We start from the raw sequence: 22,238 nt of genomic DNA, 5'->3' as shown, positions 1-22,238 counted from the left end.
ATTCATCAGCAACTTGGCGCGTTACTTTGAAATGGGGGGCCGAAATGGAGCCTCCATATCGCGCACCGAACAGGCCCTTATTAGTTATCTCGCATTGACGTTACATTCACCGGACTGGTGTTTGGCTGCGTAACTGTTGTCATGTCATGCTGAAGTATACGCACAGTCTCTTTATCACCACTACGGTCTAGCTCGTCCAAGGCGGTGACAGAAACGCGCAACGCGTCACTTCGCGTCCACCCATTCAGACCTCAACTGGAAAGCACATCTTGCCAAGTCTCCGTGATTCTTCTCTTCTTCCTTTCACTTGTTTCTCCTGTAGTTCTGTTTCTCGTTTCCTGTGACGATGGCTTCAAGACCCGAGCTCAAAGAGGAGGACGAGTCCAGTTTCTGCAAGTTCTTCCGCAATCTGCCTCACAAGGGCAACGATACTGTACGCATTTTTGACCGTGGCGATTATTATTCGGCGCATGGCGAGGATGCGAAGTTTATTGCTGCTACGGTATGTTTTAAATGTTACATGTCCCCCACTCAGAGCAGAACCCAGCAGAAGAGCGGCATGCTGAGATTCCAATAGGTCTACAGGACCACGGCGGTCATCCGCAAGCTCGGCCGCGAGCCAGGGCTCGAATCGGTCACCCTGACGGTTATGGTGTTTCGGAACTTCATAAGAGAGGCGCTGTTTAGACTTGGAAAGAAGATCGAGGTGTGGGGGTCGTCGGGGAAGAGGATGGATTGGAAGATCATAAAACAGGCCTCGCCAGGCAACCTGCAGGATCTCGAAGATGAACTAGGCGGCCAAATGGAAAACGCACCCATCATACTCGCAGTGAAGGTATCGGCAACAGCCCAGGGCAGGAAAGTGGGGGTATGCTTCGCCGATGCCAGTGTACGAGAGCTGGGCGTGGCCGAATTTCTGGACAACGATTTGTACTCCAACTTCGAGTCGCTGCTGATTCAGCTCGGTGTCAAGGAGTGCCTAATACAGGCGGACCCGACGAAGAAAGACGTCGAGCTGAGCAAGCTGCGGACGATAGCGGATAACTGCGGGTGTGCACTGGCAGAGAGGAATGCTGGAGACTTTGGCACAAAAGATATCGAGCAGGATCTTTCTCGGTTGCTGAAAAATGAGAGGTCTGCTGGCACACTTCCCACTATGGATATGAAGCTTGCTATGGGCTCTGCGGCGGCGCTGATCAAGTACATTGGTGCCCTGGCGGACCCCACGAATCACGGACAGTACCAGTTGTACCAACACGATCTGGACCAGTACATGAAGCTTGACGCAGCTGCTCTCAAGGCTTTGAATCTTATGCCCGGCCCCAGGGACGGTGCGAAGACGATGAGCTTGTATGGGCTTCTCAATCATTGCAAGACTCCTACGGGCAGCCGTTTGCTTGCGCAGTGGCTGAAGCAACCCTTGATGGACATCAAGGAGATAGAGCGGCGGCAACAGCTGGTCGAGGCGTTTGTCAATGATACGGGGCTTCGCCAGACGATGCAGGAAGAACACCTTCGGTCGATCCCTGACCTCTATAGGCTGACAAAGAAGATGCAGCGCAAGGCCGCCAATCTGGAGGACGTGGTGAGGGCGTACCAGGTTGTTATACGTCTTCCTGGCTTCTTGAACACTTTGGAGTCAGTCATGGATGAGCAATACAAGGACCCACTGGACGCAGAGTACACGTCAAAGCTACGCGAGTATTCCAGCGCCTTTGCCAAGTTCCAGGAAATGGTCGAAACGACCGTTGATCTGGATGCCCTGGACAACCACGAGTTTATCATCAAACCCGAATTCGACGACTCCCTGCGCACGATCCGCAAGCGTCTCGACAAGCTGAGGCGGGACATGGATGCGGAGCACATAAAAGTGGGCCGCGACTTGAACCAGGATACAGAGAAGAAGCTGTTTCTGGAGAACCATCGTGTGCACGGGTGGTGTTTCCGACTGACGAGAAATGAAGCCAGTTGCATCCGGAACAAGAAGCAGTATCAGGAGTGCTCTACGCAGAAGAACGGCGTGTACTTCACGACGTCGGCTTTGCAGAGTATGCGGCGGGAGTTTGACCAGTTGTCGGAGACGTACAACCGGACCCAATCGGGCCTGGTGAATGAAGTGGTTTCGGTTGCATCTTCGTACATACCTGTGTTGGAGAAGTTGGCGGCTGTGCTCGCGCACATGGACGTCATTGTAGCTTTTGCACATGTGTCCGTTCATGCTCCTACTTCCTATACACGGCCGAAGATGAACCCTCGCGGAACGGGTAACACCATCTTGAAAGAGGCACGTCACCCGTGCATGGAGATGCAAGACGACATCTCCTTCATCACTAACGACGCCAGCCTGATTCGGGGAGAAAGCGAATTCCTCATCATCACAGGGCCCAACATGGGCGGAAAGTCGACCTACATCAGGCAAATCGGCGTCATTGCGCTCATGGCACAGATTGGCTGTTTCGTGCCTGCGGCCGAAGCCGAGATGACCATCTTCGACTGCATTCTCGCACGCGTGGGCGCCAGCGACAGCCAAATCAAGGGCGTCTCGACCTTCATGGCGGAAATGCTGGAAACTGCCAATATCCTCAAGTCGGCCACCAAGGAGTCGCTCATCATCATCGACGAGCTCGGCCGCGGAACCAGCACCTACGACGGCTTCGGCCTCGCGTGGGCCATCTCCGAGTACATTGTCAAGGAGATTGGGGCTTTTGCCCTCTTCGCGACGCACTTCCACGAACTCACGGCGCTGGTGGATACGTATCCGCACGTCCAGAATCTACACGTCGTAGCGCACATCTCGGAGGGGATGCAAGAGGATGCCAACGGGCCGAAGAAGAAGCGCGAAGTCACACTCCTGTACAAAGTCGAGCCCGGCGTCTGCGACCAATCCTTCGGCATCCACGTCGCGGAACTGGTCCGGTTCCCACAGAAGGTGATCAACATGGCGAAACGCAAAGCCGACGAGCTGGAGGACTTTTCGGGTAAACATGAAGAGGGGTTCGTGCAGGCGAGCAAGGACGAGGTGGAGGAGGGGAGTAAGCTTCTCAAGGAGATGCTGGTGGAGTGGAAGAGAGATGTGGAGCAGAAGGGGTTGACGAACAAGCAGCTGGTTGAGAGGATGAGGGAGCTGGTGAGGGGGAATCAGGCGCTTCGCGAGAATGCGTTCTTCAAGACTATTCAGGCGCTGTGAAATTATGGGATACGCGTTTTGCGCGCAGGTTATTAGCATCCGGGAGGTGTTGGAGAGTTCATGGTCATGATACCAGAATATATTCGATTTGTACTAGTTATGGGTGAATGCCTGCGCCACACTTTTCAGCCACACTTCTCCCCCGCCTCGCCCGCCCAAGCTCCAACATCTACTCCATCTCGAGCTCCAATGTCCACCTCCAAGATCCCCATATTCCGGCCCCTCGGCCTCCGTGCCGTGTATCTTAGAAACAAAACTAAACGGGCACCATGGCGCCCTCATCCTCCGTAGTGGTCCGTCACATCTCCCACTCCACTCCGCGATTGCAAGTCCCATCTAACAGACCCCGCGATAGAACAAGCTCAAAGTGCAGCTCAAGCTCTCCATCTCGCGGCTACGCATGATGCAGCAAAAGGACAGCGCGAAGGCGAAGCAGCAGCGGCGGGAAATGGCGCAGCTGCTCGAGGCCGGCAAAGTGGCGAGCGCGCGCATCCGCGTCGAGAACATCATCCGGGCGGACATCACGACGGAGCTGCACGAGATGCTCGAGCTGTACTGCGAGTTGGTGCTCGCGCGGTCGCAGTTGTTGGATGCGCCGGGGAACAACCACAGCAGTAACAATAATGGGGCGGCAGCGGCGGCGCTGGACCCGGCGCTCGAGGAGGCGGTGCGCAGCCTCATCTATGCGGCGCCGAGGACGGAGGTCAAGGAGCTGCATGCGGCGAGGGCGCTGCTGGTGGAGAAGTTTGGGAAAGAGGTGGCGGTGGCGAGTATGGAGGGGGAGGGGGTCGCGGAGCGCGTGGTTGCGAAGTTGAGGGTCGAGACGCCGAAAAGGGAGTTGGTGGATGCGTATTTGGGGGAGATTGCGAGGTTTTATGGTGTCCCGTTTGGGAGGGAGGTGAAGGTTGAGGAAGAAGAGGATGACGATGAGGGTGAAGGTGGGGTGAAGGAGAAGGCGGAGAGGGAGGGGAGGCAGTTGGAGGCGCCTTTGGAGGCAGAGCCGGGGAAGGCGAAGTCGACGGCGAGGGTGAGGGAGGAAGACGAGACGGAGGAGCTGGTCAAGGCCACGCCGCCCAAGACTTTGGGTCCGACCAGCCCGTTACGCATCACGCCCCCGAGTCCCAGTACCGATAACGTGGCGCCCAAGTTGAAGTTGCCGGGGGTGCCGGGGGATATTGCGGCGCCGCCGGCGGCGAAGGGTAGGATTAGGGAGGAGAAGAAGGTGAGGAAGGAGGATGGGGCGGGGGCTAGGATACCGGATGTGGATGAGTTGGCGAGGCGGTTTGCGGAGTTGAAGAGGTGAGTTCGGGTGGTTGGGGGATGGGGCATTGGAATGGGTGGATGGGCGTTGAAGGCGTGCTATATATCATATGGTAAGTATCTTCAACTCTGAATGGGCTTATTGAGCGAGATATGGTATGGCTTTCTATGGGTACAACATACCTGATGCTTCTAGGTTTTATACCTTTTTGGGCACTTCAACATGTGTCTGTGGTTCCCTTCCCAAACCCATGTTGGCAGTAGCTATGTTGCTTAGCGATCTTGGTGCCATCAAAGCGGTGTTTCTGCTACGGGCAGCTATGTTTGTTAGCGCTCTCCGGGGCCATCGAAACTGAAGTCTTAGCACGGTATCATTGCACATGTGAGGAAGCATTCCGCTGTAGATCGAGGCAGACGAATCACTGCCACCTTGCACAACGATCCGCCTGTTAGGAGTGTGGCAAAGCATACACCGTCGCATTCATTAAATTGCAACCGTGAAAAGCACAGAACGAAGTATAGCCTTGGTAATGTTAGTGATGATAAGCGCCATCACAGAGCATCTGCGTGGGTGCGATTTATGAGAGACGCAGTGAGCACGCGACACCATTCCGCCATTCCGCCCTTCTCTCCTGATTCTGGGAAATGGACGCTGTCTCATCGGGCGTCACCACCAATATTCTAGGATAAACGCCTCGACGCGGATTGGTAAAGGGGAAGTAGAACGGTTTTCACGAGAGTTATATACTTTCCACGTGCAGAGAGCTGCGTAATCACATTTACGGTTTTTCGTCACGTAAGCTTGCGTTGAGGAGTTTAATTGAAGGAGTTGCGAATATGAGCGTTGTTTACATGTGTTTTGTTGCGGTGATGAGTAGCACTAATGCGATGAACATAGTGTATCTAGACGGTTCTCAACACTTCAACAGCATAGAGGGAAATGACGCAGAGTTCCCCGGGAAAGGCCACATCATGAATCCTTGTACGGCTTTTTGATGAATTTCAGAATCTCTCAACGATTAGGTTGTTGATCTCGCTGGCAGCATGGCAGGTAGGAAGACGGGTTTATATACATAGTTGGCGTAGAAGTGCCTCACATGACGCAGTCACGCGTGTCCGACGTAGCTGACCTTCATGCCGCTTATGGATATTTAATACGCGCACTAGTATACTTTTGCGATGCTTTTAATGTCTACTAGCGCTGCATTTTTTCCCAAAATTCGGGCGTGCCTGCACCGGTGGTCAAAACAACACGCAGATGGAAAAATGTGTCCTTGTATAATTCTGCTGTACTTGGTACTTTTGGAAACTGGCGGCTCCATGAATGGCCTCGAGTGTGGTTTTCAGCAGCATTGGAAAAGAACTCCCGGAATGAATTATATACAGCTCCACGAGTATACACGAGTATATCGCGTTCTTTAATGCTGTATACATTAAGACCTCACCCTAGGTAGGAGAATCTCTCAGCATACATCACTTTCAGATAGTGAGCATTATCACCGTCACGAACATTATATGCTCAAGGGGTTTTCGAATTGATGAAAAGAGGCGACTCCGTTATCCTCACAGAGAAAAAGTCGTGGTACCGACACTGCCAAAAGCAGGACAGAGAGCATTCAATGGGACGGTTTTGAATGATAGAATGAAGCAAGTGTGACGGTTCGATGAGGAGGAGAGAAGAATTATATAGACGTTACTGGGCAGGATTTTTTTGGCTTTTTTGATTTACAATCGAATCTATCCTGCATCTTGCAGTGATTTGCATTACTACGTAGCTTCAGGCAAAGAAACATATCATCCAAGAGAGATATCTGAGTACCCTAACAACTATTCCGTCAGCGGCCTGAAGGCCTAAGCAGTGACCATGCGATGCTAAGGATGGGAACACCACCATCACCATCATCAAGTGGTTGCAGTCACGTCGAGAGATACTCAAGTTACGACACGGAACTGTTAGGAGAACGATAATCATCAACATTACACTTGCTACGGGTAGGCTATTGTAAGCTAATATAACTCTTTAATGCAAGCAATCTTGTTAAATTAACGATTGCAAAGAAAGAAGCTAAAACTATTATGCAGTTGCTTAAGCTCTTTTAAAAGGGAGGATAGCACACATAAGAGTTAGTAAACTTAGATTTTACAGAACTATTGCCGCGAAATCTAGATTTCATAGAAGTAGGTAGGAGACACTTAACGGGTCTATCTACACTCGTGGAAAGAAAGGAACTAGGGTAGCTGCAGATCTGCGACTCTATAATTGCCCATCGTTGGTATATGCCGAATACCAATCAAGATTCTTCACCTGTTGCATGTAGGTTATAGGCAATCAAGGAGATACTGCTAGTTAGTACCTTCAACGACGTACCCACTCTAGCCACAAACGAGCTCGTTCATACCAGAATACAGCACCTATAATGCAACGCAAGAAATAGAAAGGAGAGAGTTCATGTTCCGGGTTCCTTCGTTATTTGCACAGCAAGGACGGCCACACATTGGATGCTAACAGGGTTTTTTAAATAAATTAGAAAGAGCGCTAGCAAAAGTTGAAAGTTGGCTAGAAGGTAGAAGACGAGGTTTATATATGTACGCTTATACACTAACGGCTTTTAGGAATCATGTACAAGTCGCTCGTTTAACTCATAGCATTTTTTGTTGAAAAGTTTTGATATCAGATACCTAAAATTATGCACTGTAATTATACTTTTTTAATAATAGTAATCACCGTCTCTATTACTCAGCAAAATACGCCGCTATAGAGCAGTAGAAATGTTAGGGGAGCGAAGGGCACAAGACGACCTATACATGAGTAGAAATCAGGAATGTTTGATGGTTGAAACGGAACCGCAGCCACATCCGTGTCCTTATCAGCTGTTTGAGAAACGGTAAAGAAACTCTCATTGTAGAAGGAAATAGAATAACCGAGAAGGAAGCTGCTTAAATACATCACAAACATAAGTCAAAGATCTGTAAGAATTTACTAAATCTTAAATCTTCGCTGAATGTGCGCCAAAATAGAGAAGGTGACGGTTTCGAAAGTAGTGGTAACGAATGCAGTCATAATAGCACTCATCAGCATGCTTATAAGTAAGATTGAAGGTTCAAAAGAAGAGCATAGAAGAGCAGAAGACAGTAGAGAAAAGCGAGGAGGGGCGCTTGCAACTGCGTCCATGGGGTGGGTGTATTGAGTTCAACTTTCGGAGACTGCAACATAGGTTCCCAGAGACGGCTCTTTAAGAACCAATTCTTAGAAGCATTGTACACACTTTTCAAGCAGATCCAAGAAGTGAATGAAGTGTTTATATTACCCTATTTGCCCTAGTGTGGGTTTGCCCTAACGCCTGGCCGCGATATTCAAAGTCATACTCCGTAAGCTGAACAGCCGGCAACACTTTTAGACAGCACCATCACCATCACCATCAAATCCTACCATGCGCAATCCCCGTGTTTTGCTTCTCGAAAAAAAGCAGGAAGTTCACATTCCGACGGTTGATTCATGATTTTAGAGAAGAACCTAGAACTTAGGAAGCGTGGGACGTAGGTCAAGAAGGAAGGGACGAGGGTGACATTATATATATCTAAGCTGGAACCACTTTACCCCTACTATGGCATCAACTTCTTCCCTAAATTCTAAGAAGCGGATAAGTCTACATGTGGCCGTAAATACAGGATTTGAGAAAGTCTCTCTAATGTGTAAGTAGCAAACAAGGAACATAGCTAGAAATGTGCGATTTCCCAGGGTTCATACACGTTTAAGACAGAAACCCCCGTGCCCCACACCAACATCTCCACTCTCCCGATTTGCCTGAGAAAGAGGGAGTTCCATAGCAGGAGGCAGATATAATTATTCAGAAAGAATTTTGGAGTCGTGAGGAGCGAAGGAAGAGCGAGGGGAGAGGGTGGGTTTATATACATCTCATCGAGCTCGCCCGAGCGAAGTTTCCTACGCAGACTTGACGCAAATCGTTGATGATAAGCATCATCATCACCATATCGGCTACGTCTACCATTGCTCTCCAACTCCGTTGGGAGGCTCTTCACGCGATCCACCATGTTTCTGCCCGTAGCTCTTTGAGAAAGAGAGAGGGGTGCCCCCAAACCACATCTCATCCTCGTTTCCGTTTTGGTTGAACTCGAAGTTTTTGGTGGGAAGAGTCAAGGAGCAAGGTGAGGGGTTTATATATCTCTCCAGGCTCATTCGCGTTTGCGGCACGCCGTGCTCAGTCATCAAGGGCTGTAGACTATAAACAACGCTGGGAATCTTTCTAACGGTGCTAGACTGTGATGATCGGCTGAACTGATACTACCCATCACCAGCAACCGTAATCACCATAACGACCATTCTAATGCTCAAAGGTCACTGCATGTTGAACAACAAAAGCCCCGAACACGCCATTAGTGTCTCAGCGTTTTTCTTAGAGACAAGAAGGGAAGAAACGTGCTCAAGAACTGCGCCAGTTTAGGGTTTGGGAGAGGGGAGAGGTGTACTATGAGCAAGACGTCACGGAGAGAAACGACGGGATTTATATATTCGAGAATCTTAGTCAAGATTAGTGGATTGGTAGTAAGTAGTGAAGAATATCACCAATATCACCGATATACGGGCCATGAATTCAGGGTGTAAAACTTTCTCCACTCATGCGTTCGATCCAAGACATAGTGACACTGCAAACCATAATTCCCGATGGTACTTTATAAGAAGAGAGTCGGCGATACCCCATTGGCTAATATGGCGACCCTTTAGAAGCCTTGAGCACCCGGAAGGAGTCTGTGCAGCAGCTAGAAGAAGCCAGGTCAACGAGTCGACAAAAAAGGGGGGCTTATATATTCATCCACCCTGCGAAGCGTTTGCGGTGGGCCAAAATCAGCCTTTCTTCATATTAGAACATGAACATCTATCCAGGATGTGTGTTTTTGAAGACGGGCAGGCTGGTGATGCAGTGATGCGCTTTATCACTCACCGGCCGCAGTAATCGCCGCCCGCATCCTGACAACGTTCTCTTGACTTTATGTGTTTTTTCGCCCAGTACAGTCGTCGCATGCATGGGACTTTCTTGCTTCTAGATTACAGAAGCAAACAACAGGAACCATCGACGGAACATAAAAACTCTTTTGAGAGGCGAAGACGCCTCGCGGCAGTGAAGAGTTTAGTATAGAAATGAGGGTTTATATATGCGAGAACGGTTGTACAGATTAGTAAGCTCCGTCAATGAACTTAGAAAAACGGAGAAAGGTTGGGTCATGTTCTGATTTTGGTACAACGTGTGATGATAATGCCTGGTGATGATACCCACCATCGACATGCAAGGCACTCCACAACCACCGCAAGGTTGATAGCAGCGCAATCACAATCACAATCACCTATGCCTCCCATTTGAGCAGGACTGTTACTCTACGAGCTAAGAGCACACCACTCCATGCCAGCATCTACCATCTCTTTTAAGCAAGCAAGGACAACCCACACATTCAACGCCCGCATTTCGTTTTCAGTCCAAGAGTAGGGAAAGCAGTCAAACGTGAGGGGAAAACAGTGGAGGTGTGAGGGATTTATATATCCTCAATGGTCCAACCAACAACTCGTTCAGACGAACATCAACACAGCACAGACGTTTTCAAAAATATATTAGAGCATGGTTCATGTGTTGCCCCATTTCGAGACAGTGACAATGCTGACCATCATCATTGATAGTCTAATCTTCACATAGCGAGATCTAGATGCTCGATTCCCTTGCTACCCCAAGAAAGTCACCGCATGGATTTGGGGAGCTACGTTTTGAGAAATGAAAGGAGAAAGGAAGTTGGACATGTGAGAACCCTTGGAGCGAAGTTGAAGTAAGGGATATTCATACCTAGATCGCTGTCGCGCGGATTAGTAAGCCACATAAAAGTGGTGTGATAACAAGAGTGGCGAATGGGGAATATGATGGTGATGGTGTCTATGAATGGTAAGATTCCGAGTGAGCTTGAGCGTGACCTAACGACTATATCAACGACAACATCACTTTGGAGCTATCGGGATGGTTCAGGAACATGTGAGCGGAAAGTCCTGATTTATGTTAAGGAAACATCGTCCTTCTTCTCAAAAATTCTCCTCTTCAGCAGTGGATATCGTATCTGACTCAATATCTCTCTTCCACAACTCCTCTACAGCTTCGTCGCATGCCTACTTAGTCGCGTTAGCGTACATGACTAGTCGCCTTTCTCTACTACATCCCGTACGGTACCGAATCTACTTGTACATAATATTACGTATTTTCATTAGGGCTATGAACAATCCGTTTTCACACGCATGTTCACTGTTTTGTCGCCAGCACCTTCAGGTGCGACCGCCACTTCGTCTTCTGAATACCTTCTAACTGCGCCTCCTGGGTCCTTTACGACCCATATCCATTTCCAGGAAGAGACGCCAAGTGAGAAATACAACCAAGAAATACAACCACTCACCCCGACTTCACGTACTCGTCGAACCAAGCCACGGCCTGGAAGAAGGCCTGCTCCTTCGCGAACTTCTCACGTCGCTTGGAGAGATCGCAGCGAACTGCGAAACCATGCACGACGTCGGAGAAGAGGTTGATTTGGTAGGGAACTTTGTGCTTGAGGAGGATGGCTTCGGTCTCGTGGCGCTTTTCGGCGGGGAAGATATGGTCGGTTTCTGTTCATCCCGCATTAGCTCTCTTCCGTTCACGATTTAGGATAGTACCACGTACCTGCAGCAGCAATGCTCAACGGGCCCTCGATACCCTCAACCTCCTCGGCGTCGACGAAGCTGGGATGCGCAATGTAACCGGCATCGAGCTTGCCCGACTTGAGGAAGCGACAGACGTACTTTCCGCCGAAGCAGTATCCGACACCCCCCAGTCTCTTGACGCCGTAAGAGCCACGAAGCTCTTTGATGGTGGCCTCGAGGATGGGGTCGACCTGGTGGGTCCTGGGCATGCTATCCTGGATCCACTTCTTGATGTCGAAGTTGGGGTCGTTGACTGGGGCAGGGGCACCGTTGAAGAGGTCAGGGGCGACGACGAAGTAGCCGTTGGCGGCGAATTGGTCGGCGATGCTGGTGGTGTGTCAGGCATATTGTACAGGAAATTTGTTGAGGATTGACGTACAGCTGGACATTGATGAAGTCCATACCCAGGATATCTGGGTGATTGTTAGCTTTCACTTGATCGCTCCTACTAAGAAGACTTACCAGTGATGATGAGGATGGCATTGTGCGTGCTCTTGTCCTTTGGATAGGAGAAGTAGGCGCGAACTGCTACAGTCAGTGTCCCTCTCCCTCAATGAATTGGACTGTGGCATACCATCCGCAATTGTTTTCACCTCCCCGACCGCAGTTCCTTCATGCTTGACGCCAACGGCACAGCACTGTCCGGGTGGATTGGAGGCCATTGTGTGGTACGTGTAAGAGATGAGGAACGGATTGGAAAGAGTGTGGAAGAGCTCAAACCAGGTGGGCAAGGCAAACTTCTGGGGGTCTTAAAGTCCGTCCCATGCTCCTTAAGTACCTTTTCCATTTTATCGTCAACCGAGGGATAGCTTGCCCCACCAAAGGACGGGTGAAGGATTGGAACTGCATCGAATCGCAGTCTGACGGATGCCCTAGGCACTAGCGAAGCTTACTCAAAAGGGAGCCTGGCCGTTGCCAAGAACGTAACAATGATGACCTCATCGCGGGGCTGCATAATGCGGTTTGAAAGCCGCCAATTGTAGACGATGTCTAGAGAGACTGCACTCTTATCCGCCATGTCCCGCATCATTGGAGTTTCGAGCGAGCCATGGAGCCATTTCGGATTAATAATTTCCCATACTTTACAAGCGGAGATAGGCGATAGATGCGGAGGCAACATAAACGGTACTTGTTATTGATGGTTGCTTGAATGCGAATTCGGCAAAAACAAACAGTCAACAAGACGTCACTCACTCTATGCGTATCAATACTAAGAATACAACCTGAAGGCGAACCATTGGTCTCCTTTCTGTCACGGCCAAGTTCATGTCACAGTACTGCTCCTTTTCACGTCCGACTGAACAGACAGGGGTCGCAGGGGTATATCTGACGCTGTGATTGGCGTGACAGCGCCTTCGTCCGGGTATAATGAGCCTTAAAGCACCGTGCTCTAGTGCCTTAAACTAGACTGTGGCCAATTGAAATGGTTGAATTAGGTGATCTAACTCAGAGCAGCGGTACAAGGGGGTGTTCAGTCGGATGTGAGAGGGCGCAGTAGAGTCGGAGGGGCCACTCGTCGGGGGAATCATCCGTCGGAGAAATCGTTCGTCGGAGAAAGCGGTCGCCGGAGGGGAGCGTCTGTAGGACATGGCGATCGTCGCTGCTCAAACGCAGACAGCATCTAGGACTTTACAGGTAACGCGGAGAGGACGCGCGTCTGAGTTTGCGGTCTCGTTCGCGACTTCGGCTGCGGCTACGTCTGGAACCATGACGGTGGCTGGCGTTCCCTTCATGTCTTCTCCTTGGGCTTCGACTGCGACTCCGCCTATGGTGTTCGTACTTCGAAGAGCTACGCCGCTCAGAATATCCATCTTCCGCAGCGGGCTCAGCATCGCCTTCCTCCCGCCTCTTTCGCTTCCTGTGTCTGTGTCTCCGTTCGTCTCTCTCTTGCGCCGCTCGAAGTTCCCTCAGCTCCCGCTCCCGTTCCTCGGCCCATTTCTTCCTGTCCTCTCGCGATTTCTTCAACTGTATTTGCGCTTGGTTCATGAAAGCTAGAGGATCGCTACTCGCAATGCGAGCCTTCTGCCTCTCCTTCCGCCCAGGGTCTTCATTCCCCCAGACATCTTTATCTGAAAATCCGGGTACTTGTAAGCTTCTGTCAGGACCCTCGTCCTTGTCACTCCGCGCGGCTGCATTTCCGTTGAGATACCACGGCTGTCCTGAGCTTCCTTTACCAGCCGCATTCGCCAATCGCATAGTATATTGGTCCTCAAAAGCTTGCTCTTTCTTGCTCTTTTCTTTCTCGGCTTCAGCATTCTTTTCCCTCCTTACAGCCTCCTTCACGTCCACTGGAAACAGGTTGATATTGCCCGCATGATCCGTCAGGGGTGCCTCATTCTCAGGTTTCCGCAGCTTCAAGACAGACAGATCTCCATCATCTTTGGGACCCGTCATCGACTGTGCAAGGCGTATGTCTCGGTCCGTATCATCCTCTCCCGCAAGGCGCCTACGCTTGCGATCATGACCGTCCCGTCCCCGTTCTGTTCTCCTTGCTTTGCGTTCCTGGTCGGCGACGTCTGCCGGCAGAGGTGGAGGCGTACGCCCTCGCAGGATGGCTGCTCTGCGTTCCGCATCAAGCTCTTGCATGCGCTGCTCCTCGGCAGCTTCGCGCGCCGCAGCGGCGGCCTCGTCCGCCTTGACACGGGCGATATTGGCGGCGTTGTAGACGTTCCATGACTGGATGGCGTCAGCTCCTTGATACTATGCGGCAGGACCTCTCTCGACGGTTGATACCTTCTTGCCTAGCAGGTGCCTGCAATTTTGTCAGTACTGGCATTGCAGCCAAGCCTTTGCGCCTGGCGGTCGTATGCCATGTTGGTGACATACAGAGGCATCTTGATGAACCGTGAATGATCCGCTCACTCAAAAGAACAAGCCGTGATGAGGAGGAAACGGGTAGCAGGCCAGTGGGGACCTCCGTGCCGACAAGCAGTGGGCCGATGGATCATGGAGTGGTGGCTTGGGGTGAGCTTTGGGTTTGGTCGCTGCGGGGCCGTAAGCAGGGGTGCCCCTTGCAAGGGTCAACGACATACCGTTCCCCATCAGCATCTCACCACCATACCACCTAGTGAGCATGCAACCCCCCTTCTCAATCATTGATGATCACTCATTCCCATGAGAATCAATGTCCTTCAACTTCCATGTCCGCAGCTAGAAGGAGCCTTAACAATACGGTGCCTTCCCCAATCGACCTTGTGAAACTTCCGGCCGTCAAAGCAACTCCTTCCCAGCATAGTCAACTTCCAGCATTGACCTTCCCAAGTCGCAATGTCTCTGGCACTTAACACCCGAGGTGTATGAGCTAACACGCACTTTGAATCTACACCGCTTCCGGTCTGTCCCACTTCCCCCAGCACCGTATATGAGTACATGCTTATAGCTACAGTCTCCCTCGCAGCTTTTGGGCAGAAGTCTCCCTCCTGCTTCGAGATAACTCAGGGCTATAGGCCAGTTGATGCCTACGTCTCCAGCGCCTTAGCACTATTGATTGTCCGCAATGCCAACCTGGCTTGTCCACGGTTTCCGATGGCCGCGTAGCTTAATCCGCGTTCACGTCATACTTGAGAACCTTGATGATGCCGCTCCAGGTTGGTTGATGGCACCTAGAACCACTGCCGCCCTGCTTGAGAACTTTCGAAATCTCCACCCCGAACAAATGCGGATGCTTCCCTCATTGCAATTCATCGAACAGTATGATCCCAATGATTGGTCGACAAGCGAGCAGCCGTATGCATACGTCTGTGACCAGGTCCATGAGATCAAACTCAGCGTGGATATCGACGACGTGCGCGGGAAAGGAGTTTCTAGCGGTGCTTGGGCTGCACTCGCTGATCTGCGAGACAAAGTCGCAGCGGGGGAGAAGATCGGTTGGTTCATCGTGGTAAATGGCGATGTAGAACGAGGAGTACCTTCGAGCGACCCAGTAACTCGGCCGCCGAGTACAGCGCAGTCTGGCGCATTTGGACAGCACTTGTCGTTCACCCCTGGGCACGGTGTGCCTGCCGTCCCCGATATTCCCCATGGGGCACGTCGGGAGAGCAGCATTGATCCAGTGAGTTCCCTAGTCGGCAACATCTCACAGTGACTAACGGTATACCTCAGACGAAGCGAGACCAAAAAGGATTGAGGAAGTGGCTGAGTGTCAAGGTCCGAAAATCGAAAAGGTGAGTGCTCCATGCTTGGTGAGGAGAAAGTCTAACTTTATGTAATATAGCTCAAAGGATCTCAGGGCGACCGAGATCCGGACTGTTCCACTGACTCCACCACTACCCAATGGCCGACGGAACGGCTCGTTTAGTTTACCAAATAGACTCATACAGGCCGCAAGCGAGAACAAGGAGCACAGAAGTAGGGCATCGGTCCCGTCGAATGTTGCAAATTGATCCACCTCAATTTGCCTCAGCCCTTTGTTTCCCATGAACTCACTAGATGAGCGACTTACAGCACGACTTCGATCCCCTCCCTGAGCACGATTCCCAACGGCAGCAAAACATGGCGTACTTCTCTGCCCACCTCTTTAGCCGACCTTTTACAGGCAATCCCAGGTTCTCTTTGTCATGGAGCATCTTGGCAATCTTGACGTACCACTTATCCTGCATCTCGCTGACGGGCAGCTAGGCCTCGCCACTGACGCTGTTGATGAGGGATGCGACGATGGGCAGGACGCCTTCCCAGATATACTCGGCGGACTCGAAGGCGCCGTGCCCGGCTGTGTAGAAGGTGCCGATGACGCCGGCGCCGATGACGAGGCAAATGAGGACGCCTAGGCCTACGCCCGACTATCTTTACAGAGAAAGAATCTGAGCTTAGGGAAGAGGCTGATGGAGATGATGGAAGCGGCCGACTTGATTCACGAGTTTCGTGCTAATGGCATCGTCATGATGCGGTTGTAGGGTATATTTCGTGAAACGAGGGGAACGGAGAGGTCACGCTGGTTCGAGACTCGCCCGGAGGCAAATGAAGAAGACTGTATATGCTCTGTTACTGTTGCGGCGTTGGAGGGAGACTGGGGTCGAGTCGAGGATATGGCTTCAAAGATCCAATGTGCCGTCAAAGTCACTTACCAGGAACCACAAACACGTTCGGCATGATTGAGGATATTGGTATCCGATTGACAAGATATCATCGGGATGGTGATGAAAATATGATTACGACTAGGTGCAAGGACGATTTAATCAAATGGAACTATGAGGATTTCAGCTCGGGAACAGGTTACATGTGTACTACTTAGCGGTATTTCGAAGGGCAAATGAGGGATTCTATACTTGGCACAGTCCAACCGTGTTGTTATAGAACCCTAACGTAACAGGTAGTCCTGCATAATACCCACACGAAGAGATATATATAGCTACGCCACTCATCTAAGCCTTTACACATATTAGAGTCGTAATATTCTGTTTGACGTTATCCTATCATGCTTGCAATCTGCTACGAAAGCCTTGGATGTGAAGGAGACGTCACGTGGAAATGCAGCCTAGCGCGATGCTTATATAAGCGATGATCGATATCTGGTCGCCGCCATCACTTTCGAATGATCACTACAATTCTCTTTCTCAAAACTATTTCCCTCTTACCTCCTTGCCACAAACTATTACTCTTTAATATACACACCGTCCACTCCATCCGTCCAAGAATCGTAGCATATCCCTCGTAACTGAGCGCAACCGACACAATGAGCGGCAGACGGGACTTCCTGTCCATGCCCGCGCCCGAGAACTATGTTGCGGGTCTCGGGCGTGGCGCGACTGGCTTCACGACGCGCAGCGATCTTGGGCCTGCGCGGGAAGGTCCGTCGGAAGAGCAGATGAAGGAGATGCTGGCAAAGCGCGCAGCCCAACTTGGAAAAACAGCATCATCCGCATACGGCGCGGTGGAGAAGGAAGAAGATGAAGACGCGGACCGGTTTCAGGACCTCGATAATGAGGTTGGGCTGTTTTCCAGTGGGATGAACTATGACAAGGATGACGACGAGGCCGATCGCATCTATCAAGATGTAGATGAGAAGATGGACAAGCGGCGGCGAGCAAGAAGGTTAGTAAAACCCCCAATTTCCTTTTCTCCCCTCCCTGCCACTTTTCCTCGTCCTGCGTTCCATGTTCAATCCTCATCAACGTGTTCTTTTCGAACAGATACCGACCGTATTTTGCCGTATAGGGAAGCTCGAGAGAAGAAAGAACGCGAAGAGTACGAGAGGAACAATCCGAAGATTCAACAGCAATTCGCCGACCTAAAACGAGCGCTCGGTAGCGTAACCGAAGAAGAATGGGCGGCGTTACCTGAAGTCGGTGATATGACGGGCAAGGCGAAACGAGCGCGCGAAGCTAGGTTGAACAATGCGCGGTCATATGCTGTTCCCGACAGTGTCATATCAGCGGCCGCGCAACAGGGCCAGCTGGAGACGTCGATTCCGGCCGACTCCGGGGACGGGACAATGACGAACTTTGCCTCGATTGGAGCTGCGCAGAAATCCGCTCTGCAAGTACGTCTCGATTCCGCAGCCGCGAACAACTCGGGGACACAAACGAGCGTGGGAGGCACATCTACTTCGGTTGACCCGCGAGGGTATATAACAGCGCTGGAGAAGTCACAGGCAAATGGGATGGCGGCGCCGGTAGAAGATATAAACCGCGCTCGGGTGCTCCTGGAATCCGCCGTCAAGACGAATGTGCATAATGGCCCCGGTTACGTTGCCCTTTGCCGTCTTGAGGAGGTTGCGGGGAAAATTCACACAGCGAAAAAGGTCATTCAGAAGGGTTGTGAAATGTGTCCGCGATCTGTGGTCGTATGGGAGGAGGCTATTCGCATCAATCGCGACAACTTGCACAACGCCAAGGTCATTGCTGCCGCCGGCATCAAGCAGAATCCGAAGGCGATCAAGCTGTGGATAGCGGCCATCGATTTGGAGCAGACGGTTGCCGCGCGAAAGAAAGTCACGCGACAGGCTCTGGACCACAATCCGCAGTCCGTTGAGCTGTGGAAGATCCTGATCAACGATACGGAGGAGATTGAGAACGTGCGCATGCTTTTCGCAAAAGCGACTGAGACGGTGAAGCTTTCCGAAGAGCTGTGGATTTCGTATGCGCGTGTCAGTGAACCGGAGCATGCTCAGCAGATCCTTAATGCAGCGCGCAAGGCCATCCCTACCAGCTGGGCTATCTGGGTTCAAGCTTGTAGGCTGCAAGAGCAACTCGGCAAAGTGGAGCTCTGCGACAAGATCATGGAACGTGCGGTGAAGGCATTGATCAAGGAGAATGCCATGCCCAAGAGAGAAGAATGGATCACTCACGCTGAAGTCTGCGAGGAAGAGGGCGCCATTGTCACTGCTGGATCTATCATCAGAGCAACCGTCGGATGGGGCCTGGATGAGGATGATGAGCGGAGGGACACTTGGTTACAGGATGCGAAGGACAGCATGGCGAGGGGAAGATATGGAACGGCCAGAGCCATTCTCGGCTACGCAGTGAGCGTGTTCAGTCAAAGCACGACAGTTTGGCATGCTTTGGCCGATCTCGAGAAGCGGCACGGGACGACAGAAGTCCTACTGGAAACACTTGAACGAGCCGTCAACGCATGCCCCAATTCCGAATCGCTCTGGTTGCTCTATGCGCGCGAGATGTGGCAGGGTGGCCGACCCGAAGATGCACGGAAAGTCATCGCACGGTCCTTCCAGCAGCTACCCGGTAACGAGAACCTGTACACTCGAGCTGTCGACTTCGAAGTCGACGCCAACGAGTTCGACCAAGCTCGCAGATTCCTCAAGATTGCCCGCGAATCCGCAGCGACGGATCGCATCTTCATGAAGTCGGCGGTCCTGGAACGACAACTCGGCGAACTCGACACGGCGCTCGACCTTGTCAACCAGGGCCTCCAGACCTGGCCCGGCAGCTGGAAACTGCACGCCATCAAGGGCCAGCTGTACGAATCCATGGGGAAGCTGAAAGAAGCCCAAGAAGCCTTCGCCGTCGGCACCCGTGCGAACCCCAAAGCCCCCGTCCTCTTCGTCCTCCTGGCCCGCCTCCAGGAACGCACCGGAGCCATCGTGAAGGCGCGCTCGACCCTGGAGCGGGGAAGGCAGAACAACCCAAAGACGCCGCAATTGCTAGTCGAATCCGTCCGTCTTGAGCGCCGGGCCGGTAACATGAGCGCAGCGCAGAAACTCATGGCCCTCGCTTTGCAAGAGTGCCCGCACTCAGGCCTCCTCTGGGACGAGAAAATCATGCACCTCGAGTCCCGGACGCAGCGGAAACCGCGCGCCCTCGAAGCCATCAAGAAGGTTGAAAACGATCCCCAGTTGTTCGTCGTCGTGGCGCGGATTTTCTGGTCAGAGCGCCGGCTCGATAAGGCGGCCACCTGGTTCACCAAGGGGATTACGTTGGACCCCGATTATGGCGATGGATGGGTGTGGTATTACAAGTTTCTGGAGCAGCATGGGACGGAGGAGAAGAGGGCCGAGGTCGTGGAGAAGTGTGTCATGGCGGAGCCGAAGCATGGTGAAGTGTGGCAGAGTGTGGCCAAGGATCCCAAGTTTGCGAGGAAGGGGTTGGATGTGATTCTGAAGGAGGCGGCGAAGAGGGTGGAGTAAGATGGTCGGGAAAGGGGTCGGGAAAGGGGTCAGGAAAGGAGCTTGAGGCTGGGGATCTCGTCACGATCACCGCTGTTGCATGGAGTTACTATGTGCCGTAGTATATATGAAACTGTATATCATTGAGACCGACAGTCATGCATACGTAGGTCATGACAAAGCTCGGTACTGTCTAATTGTACAAGGCGAAAGAGTTCTCAACCGAACCCTCTATGTACACCCTCACCATTGTATGAATGAGTCGATAATAAATAGGAACAAGTCAGACGATGATCCGATCCGCGGGTATCACGACTCCCTGACTCCTGTAGCGCCATTCCCCTACTTCCTGTGCGTGATTTATCCAGATGAAACTCCGAAAAAGATATTCACCCGATGCAAGGCAAAAGAGAAAAAAACAATGATGGCGCAAATGGACCGTGCCGACGAAGCAAAGACGAGGATATTCCGACAACGCCTCTCATGGGCTGCGGATAACCAAACAGGAGATATCAAGAACACAAGAGAGCGAAGCGGCAAAGACCGGCCAGCCCTCCGACAACGACAAGTGGGATCGATTGATCCGTGCGGCGCGCAACGTGCCCTGGAACTGAACTTGACGTCCACTTCCTTGGTACGAACCGTGAATTGGCGTACACCCTGTGCTTCCAAACAGGCGTTATCAGGGTGTCGAAGCTGACGAGATTGGCCCAACACTCCTTAACACGGTAGAGCTTCCGATGATAGGCGAACGAGCATTCGCGCTGCTTCTGTTGCCGAACCCCGTGCGGAGCAAGGTCGCTGTCGAACGTACGGCAACCGGACTATCCTGCAGTCCGGATGAACGAAGATCGTTGCGCGGCTGGCGGATTTGGGTCAAGCTGATTGGGACGCGTCCGGAGCTGCTCTAGCGCCGACGGATAGCGTAGTATAATACCAGTCAAAGCTGGTCTTCTGAGGGAGACGTATCTGAACCAGTGAGAATCTCCTATGACCCCACTGCCAAATACGCATCAAGACGGGCATCCATAGCCCGTACATCTTGCTCCGTCGATCCGACCCAGGTCCAGTCGTCGTCCATGATGGGGATGGGATCACCCAATTCGACGTGATATCCAGTGTAATCCGCACCATTGTATGTATGCGCCTTGGAGGGGAGATCCGGCCCAGGGGTTGAGTTCCCATTGACCAGTTGACCTCTTGATATCTCTGGTATACCATTCGGGACGTTTGCGTTGGTGGAAAGACCATTGACAATCTTCTCCCTATCCTTTCTCCTCGGCGGACTGCTGACTCTCCGCTCGTTCTCCAGCTCCTCCACCCCAGGGGCGTCCAGATACTTTCCATTGAAGATGACTCCAGAGATAGCGGGTGCCTGGCCGAGAAAACCGTCTCCGAGGATCATGGCCATCTTCAGGTCCTCCATGCAGAGCGGCTTCCGCTTTCGCATTTCCTCTTGCTCCACGGGTAGTAGGCCAGCAGCAGTGCGGGCAATCTCTCCTTCTGCAACGAGTCGCTCCTCCTTGTCCACCCTGCGCCTGAACTCTGCTGTCTTGATATATCCAGGGCCATTGGATGAGACGCGCTGGAAGAGATTGGTAAGGGCCTCCTTTATGTATGTTTCGGTAGCGATATTCATGAATACGGGGCATTCGGAGGAGTGGCCTTGGGGCAGACCCTCTTCGTAACAGATAGGCAGCATACGCGCGCCGATGGTGGAAGGATCGGGGAACTCGTGCGTTTCAACGAAAAGAGGTAGTGTGTAACGTTTCCGAATCTCAAGCTCCCAGTCTGTTTGCGCATATCAGCTCTGATTAAGGGTGGTAAATGGGAAGGGCAAAACCTACTGGTCTTTTGAAATCCACCTGCGCTCGCACTCCCAGTATCCGGCGTGTGGATCTTCTTTGCCTCTCCTACAGCTAGCATTTCCTCATAGAAAGGATCATAAGCGTCGTCAGTGAGCATCTTCAGCCTCTTCCGTTCCCGCCGCGCGATGTGCATGACCTCCCTCTTCAGCCGCTTTTCCACCTCATCATCCTGACTTCCGCTTCCTTTACTGCCGGCACCAGCGGCTTTCCCAACAATCTTATCGTCGGCCCAGCTCGCGGTGCCTGGTTCTGGTGGATCGCGCATAGCATTGCCAATGATGGCAACAATGTACTGGTTGTGCGCATGCTCGAGCGCAGGGGTGGTTAGGATACGATCGAGACGGGCAGTTAATTCTTCCTGGTTGAGATTCCCGCTCAGAAACGCGTTGATCGTGGATTTATAGGTCGCGAAGTCGGCATCGCTTATGGCGCTCTTGATCGCATGGTACAACGGCTGGACGTCGATGCGGGGAGCAACAGTTCTCTTTTCGGCTTTCTGGAGGTTTGGCAGCGGAGGTAAGGTTTTCGAAGAGAGGGTAGGACTGGTATTCCCCATATCAATGTCATTGGGGCGGATCGTGGGGGTAGCCATATTGGCGGACTCGGTGAGGGCAGACTGCGAAGCGTCGCACGGTC

The 22,238-nt window shown here is 51.9% G+C and overlaps 7 protein-coding genes across 7 annotated transcripts; 4 read left to right on the top strand and 3 right to left on the bottom strand.

The window, feature by feature from the left end:
• Positions 1–88: 88 nt before the first annotated feature.
• Positions 89–3,284, top strand: EI97DRAFT_502498 (DNA mismatch repair protein). Its single transcript, XM_033802750.1, has 2 exons — positions 89–502; positions 578–3,284. Exons 1-2 carry the CDS (start codon positions 347–349, stop codon positions 3,185–3,187), a joined length of 2,766 nt encoding a protein of 921 aa, XP_033652191.1. The 5' UTR covers positions 89–346; the 3' UTR covers positions 3,188–3,284.
• Positions 3,285–3,371: 87 nt separating this feature from the next.
• On the top strand, positions 3,372–4,490 carry EI97DRAFT_421779 (DUF292-domain-containing protein; the record flags this gene model as incomplete). Its single annotated transcript, XM_033797068.1, has 2 exons — positions 3,372–3,480; positions 3,543–4,490. Exons 1-2 carry the CDS (start codon positions 3,457–3,459, stop codon positions 4,488–4,490), a joined length of 972 nt encoding a protein of 323 aa, XP_033652190.1. The 5' UTR covers positions 3,372–3,456.
• Positions 4,491–10,887: 6,397 nt separating this feature from the next.
• Positions 10,888–11,836, bottom strand: EI97DRAFT_380777 (alpha/beta-hydrolase; the record flags this gene model as incomplete). Its single annotated transcript, XM_033795775.1, has 5 exons — positions 10,888–11,099; positions 11,155–11,501; positions 11,554–11,587; positions 11,637–11,699; positions 11,749–11,836. 5 exons carry the CDS (start codon positions 11,834–11,836, stop codon positions 10,888–10,890), a joined length of 744 nt encoding a protein of 247 aa, XP_033652189.1.
• A 967-nt stretch (positions 11,837–12,803) lies between these two features.
• EI97DRAFT_459931 (uncharacterized protein) lies at positions 12,804–14,008 on the bottom strand (the record flags this gene model as incomplete). Its single annotated transcript, XM_033801054.1, has 3 exons — positions 12,804–13,850; positions 13,908–13,926; positions 14,001–14,008. 3 exons carry the CDS (start codon positions 14,006–14,008, stop codon positions 12,804–12,806), a joined length of 1,074 nt encoding a protein of 357 aa, XP_033652188.1.
• A 543-nt stretch (positions 14,009–14,551) lies between these two features.
• EI97DRAFT_95776 (uncharacterized protein) lies at positions 14,552–15,643 on the top strand. The gene is made up of 3 exons (XM_033803236.1): positions 14,552–15,225; positions 15,276–15,337; positions 15,403–15,643. Exons 1-3 carry the CDS (start codon positions 14,671–14,673, stop codon positions 15,554–15,556), a joined length of 771 nt encoding a protein of 256 aa, XP_033652187.1. The 5' UTR covers positions 14,552–14,670; the 3' UTR covers positions 15,557–15,643.
• A 1,421-nt stretch (positions 15,644–17,064) lies between these two features.
• EI97DRAFT_434882 (TPR-like protein) lies at positions 17,065–19,883 on the top strand. Its single transcript, XM_033798736.1, has 2 exons — positions 17,065–17,204; positions 17,328–19,883. The coding sequence occupies exons 1-2, from the start codon at positions 17,119–17,121 to the stop codon at positions 19,753–19,755; spliced, it is 2,514 nt and encodes an 837-aa protein (XP_033652186.1). The 5' UTR covers positions 17,065–17,118; the 3' UTR covers positions 19,756–19,883.
• An 839-nt stretch (positions 19,884–20,722) lies between these two features.
• Positions 20,723–22,194, bottom strand: EI97DRAFT_380783 (uncharacterized protein; the record flags this gene model as incomplete). The annotated part of the gene is made up of 2 exons (XM_033795776.1): positions 20,723–21,525; positions 21,582–22,194. The coding sequence occupies 2 exons, from the start codon at positions 22,192–22,194 to the stop codon at positions 20,723–20,725; spliced, it is 1,416 nt and encodes a 471-aa protein (XP_033652185.1).
• Positions 22,195–22,238: the final 44 nt, after the last annotated feature.

The sequence above is a fragment of the Westerdykella ornata genome, assembly GCF_010094085.1.
Source record: "Westerdykella ornata strain CBS 379.55 unplaced genomic scaffold EI97scaffold_18, whole genome shotgun sequence".
Taxonomy (NCBI): Eukaryota; Fungi; Ascomycota; class Dothideomycetes; order Pleosporales; family Sporormiaceae; genus Westerdykella; species Westerdykella ornata.
Note: the sequence above shows the minus strand (reverse complement) of the source record. Positions and strands in the feature narration are given on the sequence as shown.